This window comes from Chaetodon auriga, chromosome 3 (genome assembly GCF_051107435.1).
Source record: "Chaetodon auriga isolate fChaAug3 chromosome 3, fChaAug3.hap1, whole genome shotgun sequence".
NCBI lineage: Eukaryota > Metazoa > Chordata > Actinopteri > Chaetodontiformes > Chaetodontidae > Chaetodon > Chaetodon auriga.
The window spans coordinates 18,975,870-18,984,564 of record NC_135076.1 but is presented as its reverse complement, the minus strand read 5'-3'; the positions used below and the strand labels follow the sequence as shown (position 1 = coordinate 18,984,564).

The 8,695-nt window shown below is 40.7% G+C and overlaps 1 protein-coding gene across 1 annotated transcript; it reads right to left on the bottom strand.

Moving 5' to 3' along the window:
* Window positions 1-363: 363 nt before the first annotated feature.
* soat1 (sterol O-acyltransferase 1) lies at window positions 364-8,124 on the bottom strand. Its single transcript, XM_076727134.1, has 16 exons — window positions 7,912-8,124; window positions 7,357-7,508; window positions 6,227-6,285; window positions 5,342-5,490; window positions 5,122-5,181; window positions 4,838-4,945; window positions 4,376-4,661; window positions 4,105-4,183; window positions 3,878-3,962; window positions 3,737-3,782; window positions 3,526-3,655; window positions 3,316-3,413; window positions 2,976-3,074; window positions 2,737-2,872; window positions 2,423-2,568; window positions 364-2,326 (listed from the first exon to the last, which is right to left on the bottom strand). The coding sequence occupies exons 2-16, from the start codon at window positions 7,505-7,507 to the stop codon at window positions 2,249-2,251; spliced, it is 1,710 nt and encodes a 569-aa protein (XP_076583249.1). The 5' UTR covers window position 7,508; window positions 7,912-8,124; the 3' UTR covers window positions 364-2,248.
* Between the last annotated feature and the right edge of the window lie 571 nt (window positions 8,125-8,695).

Here is an 8,695-nt window from a genome sequence, read left to right as displayed (position 1 = left end):
CTCTATAAAAAAATATGGCAACTGTGGAGAACCCAGACAGGCATCAGAAGCTGAAAATCAACATGGAAATATAACTGAATTTTTAGAGTAAGTGCAAAACATACCTTAATAAATACAATTCTAGTGAATCCTATACGTTTCATACACTCTATAGATTTCAATAGCTTGTATAAACTTGTAAACAGCTACTGAAGTCCTTATCAGTTCTTTACTCATGCAATCTATTATCATGACTATGTGCAAATCAGTTCTAAAGACTATTTTAATAATATATAAATGGTACTTTGACTGCTATATACAACACATTTATAAATGATACAATTGAAGAGATAAGACTTAATTTTTTGTATTTTTTTTTTTTTTACAGTTCTTATACTTTGATGTGTCTTTAAAGAATGTATCAGACATCTGTCCACATCCAAAAATAGAACAACATACTGATTCTTAAAACTGTCACCTGACACAATGAGCTCTTCAAGGCCAGAAAAAAAAAGATCATAATCAATACAATATGACAGTAAGTTGGCAATGATCTGCTCCCAAAAATAAATATCTGATCTAAACAGCATTTCTGCAGTTTGGCTCTTTTCACCACCATAAATATTTTTCTTCTTAACAAAATCTCAGGAGTTACTTAGTAGTACCAAAGGGCATTCCAATATTTCTACTATTATATGTACACACATATCTATATATACATATTAAAAAAACAAGTTGCTGGTACCCATGTTTGCTAATATAAAATTTGTAAGGGACTCTGGGGAAGCCTCTCTTGCTCCGAACCACAAATCACAGCCAAATTGAGCGGAGGATCAGAAGTAAAAGCTTTTGACACAGCGCCACCTTGTGGACATACTGTTGTTGGAAGTGCAGTTTTCCATTGCTGGTTTTTTAACTTGTATTGTGCATCTCATTATTCACATAGTCTCCCTGCATTGACATTTGTCAACATTAAACTGTGCATTAACTCTGTGACTTCACCAAAACAATACAAATGTGTAAACACATTATTTCAACACCGCAAGAACGAAAAGCACACCGAGCATACAAACTCCTTATTCCATCCGCGTGACATGGAAATTACTGTTGTGTAAAATGTATACTTGTATGATTTAAACAACAAAACACTGTCTCATAATGTTGTCGGTGCGTGACAAAGCAAACTGTAGCCCTTTGTGCTAATCAAGTATCATCACCATGTCAGCATTATAAACATTCAAGCAGCCAGCTGCAGTGGTCATTTTGTCTCCTTTTCACCTTCACACAACTTCCAACATTGATTGTGAACAAAATAAAACATCATTTAGGTTGACAAGAAATATTCTCTATCATGATGTATGTTCAAGCCAGTTCACCTGAAAATATTCAAATCAAGAATACATTCAGCAGTCACAGAATATGTTAACTCCACACAGCAGAACTGTCACCTGTATTGTGTTTAACATCCTGTTTATGGAGTTCAGTGTCATGACTTTGAATGAGCTCCAAACATCCTTGTGGCTTGACAGCTGGAGATGAAGAGGAAAGTTAGTCTTAAATTTGAGTTCCAGTGTACCACAATCTGTAAATGCTCTCCATCACAGTTTCAGATTTACATATAACTATAGTATATTGGCATGTTTAATGCCACCTTCTTTTTTCTCTTTAGAGAAGTTGACTGAAATCTTGCAGTTATTATGCAGAGGCCACTGTTCCTCATAGATTTAAACAAAACACCAAACAGTGGCCATTTTTCAAAATAAATCTTATTGGCAGTGAAAATAAATACAATTGAAAGTCTTTCCATAATAACACTGCATGTTATCTATAATAGAGTAGTAACTGCAAACCTTGTTAAATATTAACAATTACTGCATATGTGAAGGTTTGTATAGTGTGGTGTTTGTATTCAGCTGCCATATCTTGATTGCCACTATCATATTGACACAAGGAGTGGTTCCACAGTTGATCAAGGCAAACTTAATGGGAATGCATCTGAAAAATAAATAGTACATAAAAATAAAAAGGAGCTCACGTGTGGAATTGTGTGAACTTGTGATTTTGCTGGGTTTGTTTTTTGAAAACATAAAATGGGAAAGTAAGGCATCACTTTGACTTTGCTTTTAGAATAAAAAGCATTTTGGCAGTCACGACCATAGTGCAACAAAATAAAACTAACACGATAGACCAGAAGTTATGACAGTAACAGAAAGGCCGGTCAAATTTAAACTGATGAGCGATGGTCCTCTGCAGTAGTCCAAAGCACAGATCACAGCCCATCAGTGTCTGCCATCAGACCTCTCTGACAGCTCCAGGAGCGAGGCTTCAGTAACTCGAGGAATGAAGGCTGAAATGAAAAAAACGAACACAACACCACATGAAGCTAAACTATTATTCTAACATCTTGTCACCAGACTGCATACAGCAATGCTGCAGGTGTTACCTCCTTCAGGGGGCAGTAACGCTGGGCATACCACTCCTGGGAGTACAGACAGATAATGACTCCCTGACCCAGGAAGAGGGACGTCCACATGATTATGTTCCAGATGGGACCTTTCCTTTGGTCATGCAGAATGAAGTTGAACATCACTGCAACAGAGTGAGAAATGAAGATGAGGGTGGAAGCATTATGACAAGATAAATGCAGAGTTACATAACTTAATTTCGTGTGTCAAAACACAGACAAAATATTAAGAATAACCCAAGTCTTGGTTACTGATTGAGAATAGAGAGGAGCACTGAGGGCTTTTCTCTTACTTCCAAAGCACATAAAGAGGCAGAAGAGCACGGGATAGAAGAAGCCAAAGCAGATTGCAAGAATGTACTCGTGGACCACTGCAGACACTGTAAACACAAACAGCATGGCTGCTGCTCTGAAACGCTTCTGAGACATCTGGAATGATAACAGTGGAGACAGCAGTCAAAACAACAGTGGTGTACAGGTAGAAATCAGATCTCTTTGCATTTTTAGATTCGCAATAACTTTTCACACTCACCCACAGGAAGTCCCGGTACACATAATAGTACAGCCAGTCATGGACCACGACGTTCCAGGTGCGATAGTAATTGGCAAAAGAGGTTGAATTCCACCAGTCCTATGATGTGTAATCAAGATTGAGACAAGTATGAAGTATAACACATGAATTTAATTTAAAGCGCCAGTGTGCAGGATTTAATGACATCTAGTGGTGAGGCTGCAGATTGCAACCAACTGAATACCCCTCGCCTCACACTGAAAACATACTTGTGAATATTATATTCCACTTCTGCATATAAATCCACCTACATCTTACACACTGGTCCTTTAAATGTTGCTGTGGCTGGCAGTGTCAGTACCTTGTAAAACATCCTGTCAGCAAAGCGGAGCATCTCAGCAAAAGCGTTAAGCCAACAGTGGAGGAAGGCAAAGAATGCCAAGAAGAGAACCAACACTCCTGCAAATGAAAAAAAAGACAAAATCTTTTAAGAAAATGTGACTGATTTAACTAAGGGGTGTGTGAAGGGGTATTTGTTGATAAGGATTGTCAAACTAGTGGCCAATCTTACCTGGCAAAATGGAGTTAAAGACACAGAGGACCATGGCCCTCAGGTCAAAGAGCTGCAGACTGATGCTGCGGAACTGAGGGATGCACAGCCGCACAAACACGTAATAGGCATAAAACAGACTGCCTAGTACCTGTGGGATGGGAAAGGTTGAAGCTGTAAAAAAGGGGGCCTTTGAGAAAACTCTGCTTTAAACTGTGAAAGAGGCTGGTACCTGAAGTAACTTTGTGGCCACGTAGCCCCAACGGATTACTGGATTCCTGCATCAAGTGTGAAAAAAGGTTTTACAAAACACATGGAGCTACTGTATGCATGGAAAAAAACAAAAACACAAACAATGAGAGGGTCTGCCTACCTGGGGTACTTGTCTCTGTAGATGAGTGTGGGTGCAAACAGAAAGTACAGATACTGAGAGACCTGAGGGACCACTGGGCTGGGGCCTACAGAATACAGGGGAGACTGCTTATCAACATAAGGACAAAAGGAAGAGGGAAAACTGTAGCTATGAGTAAGAAGGAAAGTGTGTGATTTAGCAAATAAGAACTGAACACAGGAAAGAAGGAATGTTGGAAAGTTACATACTGGTCTTGTCTTTAGCCCAGGTCAGGACTCTTGGTACATTCTCCCTCACAAAGGAGTGTGTTTTCATCATGAGACGCACCTGGAATTAGACCAATAATACAAACTCACACAGCAGCCATTACAACCTTTTTCACAGAGAAGGGATTATGACTTGTTTCAAAAGGCATTTGAGAGTGCTTTACATGAGGCAAGAAATATGACATAATATAACACAATAACTGTGGGTGTGGTGCCACTGATCAAACTAAGAGCAGCCACAATGATCCTCTACCTGTTCCAGGATGATGATGAAGCAGGATGCAGGTGGCAAACTGTTCGTCACGACCACATATGTTGGCAAAAATCCCAGTCCCACAGCTTGGTAGAGCAGGAATACAGAGCCAAAGAGCAAAGTGCACAACCTGGGGTGACTATAAGACCCAGACTGAGTCTGTGACCACAGGTGGAACAGGGTAAAGGGAACCAGCAACACAGACAGGAACATGCAGATCCATGTGCACACCACCAGAGGGAACTGTCCAAACGCATAGACCAGCAGGTCAAAGTCCAGCACCAGTCTGAGGCCAAGGAGATCAAATAGAGATGAGAAACTTGAAGGATCTTTTCAAGGTCAAAGCACTTTAAATAATTCATTACTTCAACAAATGATAAACAAAATGTTTTGTCAAGTTAACAACAACTTAACAAGGAGACAAACGCATAAGGCATCATACATAGCAGTCTTCTACATTACCTGCCTTCATCAATGAAATCTACCACCAGTGTACTGAGGATAAAGAGAATGAGCAGGGCAATAAACATGTGGTAGATAGTCCTGATGTGGTTCACCTCAAACAGCTCACTGCAGGAAAACAGACAGCGGGTGATAAGACTCTGTGCAGCTACAGTGACGTCGTCAAACGAGCTTCGGGCAGCAGAAATCTCAAAACTGTGCTCAGTAATAAACACATTTTGCAATGTACTTTAGTCTTCAGGTGGCAATATTTGCATTAAGTTCAGATCAATGTGCCGACTTACTCTAGAAGGGACCTGCGACTGACAAAGTGCTTGCCCTGGCCATGAGGAGGGCGAAAATGCCTGAAGGAAAACAGAGCGACATCAGCGACCAGCACATTTTTGTTGGAGAAGAAGCATGTGTATGAGAGTAATGGGGAAAGAGAAACCCCACACGTCTGGTTTTAAGTGCAACTGAGAACAAAATCTGCTTTGACAGGCTAGAGAAGCTGACAGACAGCACCTGAGTTTGCTCCTCTCCTTGTCTGACAGCGGAGGCGAGAAGACGGCAGGCACAGGTGCAGGCTCCAGGCTGGCCGACTCCTCAATCAAACTGTCCATGAAGTCATTAACCTGACTGTCGAACTGACGCATCAGGTCACTCTTCAGGTACTGAGGGAGAGCAAAAGACACAGGAAGAGTTATCATTAATAGTCTGCAAATACAAATAAGGAATATTTCATATTTATGTGGCAATCATTTTAAAACATACCATAGGCGTGACACACAGTATGCACTCGTTTGTAGTGTTGTGCAACAGCTTGAATGTGTAATGTGCTCATTTAACCATCAGGGATTGATCTTTTGTAAATCACTGTTCTAACATTACAAAATGCATCATGAGCAAACCTTGAAAAATTATCATCAAGTTGCAGAAAACAGGATATATTTGATTTCAATGAACTCATTCATTTTTATATCAACTGTTTTTCAACTTTTTTTTGTCAAAATGCCACCTGAACGTGGGTTCAGAGATAATCCATATTTCTGATCATCTTCAACTGAGAACGAATTGGATTTAATGATGCAGCTCATGGAGGATGAAGTGACACTGATCTTAATCGAATAGGAATTTGGTTTTACTAAGTTTCTCAAATAACATCTGGGAGTAAGATGAGGTTTATTTCCATTAACATGGAAATAAACCTCATAATAACTGTGGCTGTGTGTCCCTCTCAGGCAAATTAGTGGTTGTCAGCAGGGTGACAGAACAAAATATATTTATCGATTCGAGGAAAGCCAAGATGAATCCAAGTTAAAATATTTTTTTTCTTGGAGAGAGTTCATAGTGGCCCATTCAAACATGCATCCTAAGCCTTTACTTCACCCAAATTACTGACTTACTAACCTCTGCTTTCCTTTTCAGCTGTAGCTTTTTGCTGATTACATGCTCCACTTCAATTTTTCCTGAAATTGGAAAGAGAACATAAAGGCATATGATGAAATTAAAACTGCCAACATGCTGCTGTGCAATCTTCCAATACCATTATAAAGCTACGTGCTTTGGGCGCAGCCACATCAACAACAGAGCGAAACGAGTTGCCAGGTTACGCTGTCTCAACAGAACTTCGACCTGGGAAATGTAAACATCATTTCAAGCCGCGTCAAACATTTCAATAAATGACCAGGAGATAATTTACAAGTGGTTAACCATTGGGTATTTAAGGAGATGTGTCTGAATTTATTGTTCAACACAAATTATAATCTGTTTTTACTTGAAAGCGACAGAAATACTTCACAGGATGCTAAAAGTTGAGTCCTGCATATCTAAGTCATCGTGTTGTAAAAGTGTTGACATCTGGGAAATAGCAGAAGTCAAGTTACAAAAGGAGACACACCTATGACAGTGTGTGGCAAGTACAACCTGGCGTCCCCCAAGCTAAGCAAATTTGACTGTCAGTGGTTAAGGTTACTAGAGGTTATTAGACTTGACAGCTGCTGGCTTGTGATGAACAAGTTCGCTCAGCTGCTCTCCACCCATCTGGCAACAAAATGTCAACAAGACAGGGCGGTAAAGAAAAGACGGAGCTTGACACTGTACCAAGTCCTGGGCAGCAATCAAATTTATGAGCATTATATCCTTATTTTCACTTTGAATGGTCAGTATTTTTCAATCACATTGCCCAAAGACACGTCATCATTTGTCATGACGGCTTCAGTGACCATCACTTCTTGTCTGTGTCACCAAGTGGTTTGGAAAACAGTACGGGAGTCAGTTCAGCAGTGAGCCGTCTCTACCCTGTCATTCTCCATCCAGGTTAACCACAACAACTGTGCGACAGGTCACATCACATTGCTTAAGAGGAACCCGTCATCCCATGACACAGTTTCAGTGAGTAACACATCCAAGGAAATTTACAGAAAGTTAAAAAAAAGGGAGGTAGGTGTTGAATCAGCATGCACATCAAAGATCACTGTAACCAGAGGTCAATGTCCTCTCCCTTTGTCCCGTTAATGAGGGGGTTGAGACTTTCTCACCATTGCTGGTAATGTGGTTGTCTCCATTGCCTTGCTGATGTTCTCCCTCATTACATTCCCCATCCAAAGAGCTATTCAAGTCATGGAAGATGGGGATCTTAGGAATGGTTCGGTAGCGAGAACGGAGGACAGTGTCACCCCCGCTCTCCATCCTAAAGAAACAGGTAAGTTACAAACAAACAAACAAACAAAACATTAACAAAGTAAAACACGTCATACATCACTGCTCACACCACATGGATGGGAATGCTAAAGATTTGGATGGATAAACAAAGCAAACCCAGTTCACTCTCGCATGACTCGCAGCAGACAGACAGCTAGCGGTTCAGTTAGCTGACGGTAAGAGTCAGTTTGACAGACGGCGATTAATTCAAGAGCTAGCTAATTAGCCTTAAGCTAAAGAGCCACCGGGCTTAATGTTGGATTAATTACTCTTCCAGCAAAGCTTCTGCCTGCTGACACTCAGTGCTAGCAGCGCTGAGTACAAATTAGCCAACTTGTTGACGTCTATCGTTAGCTATAAAAATGCTGCCTACCGACTTCCTGGATACCTACTCGCGTCAACCGCCGGGTGCTCTCTTATGAAGCGGACCTCCGTCGTTTCTGAGCCCGGACTCAGATGTGTCACTCCGTCAATCACAACAATCTGAGCTGCGCCTCACCTTCCCCATCGTATTAACAGGGGAGACGAGGAGCAGGGAAGCCGACGCTGATTGGTCGAGTCTCTCCTCCTTTCGACGTCACCAGTGTTGAGCGCAGTGTCTGACTAAAGGTTCAGTCCCCCCAAAACGATGAGCTGCGTTTCATCTCAAGTCTACAGTCACTGCATTAACTGGATGACAGCTGTGCAGAAGCTTCAGAGATCCCCCTCACTCCTTATTTGAAAGAAGATTTTGAGATGTAATTTGTTTAATTTGATTTAATCTTTTCCTTTTACCTTCTTTTGAAAAACAATGTTTTTTTTTAATGTAATATGATCATTTACTGCACACCCTTCCTCCCACTTAGTGTGCAATGTCTACAGCATTTCAATGTATGCTTGGCCACGAAACGGCCCCTGGTTTGCTGTGTGGTAATTTCATTAAATGCTATTTATTTTAACATTTCATGACTTTACCTGACGGAGACAAATGTTCAACAGAAGCAAAGATATGCGTTTTAGGAACTGAGTGTTCGAGTAGGCACCAAGACAGTTCTTTACTACATATTCCAATATTCTCCTCAAAAGTTGCATTTAATCAAATTACCGCTCCTTGGTATTTGGGGCTTTGTTGCTATCACCAGTTGGCACCCTAATTTCTTTCAGAATAATACAGTATTTTCCCAAATTCTGTGCTAA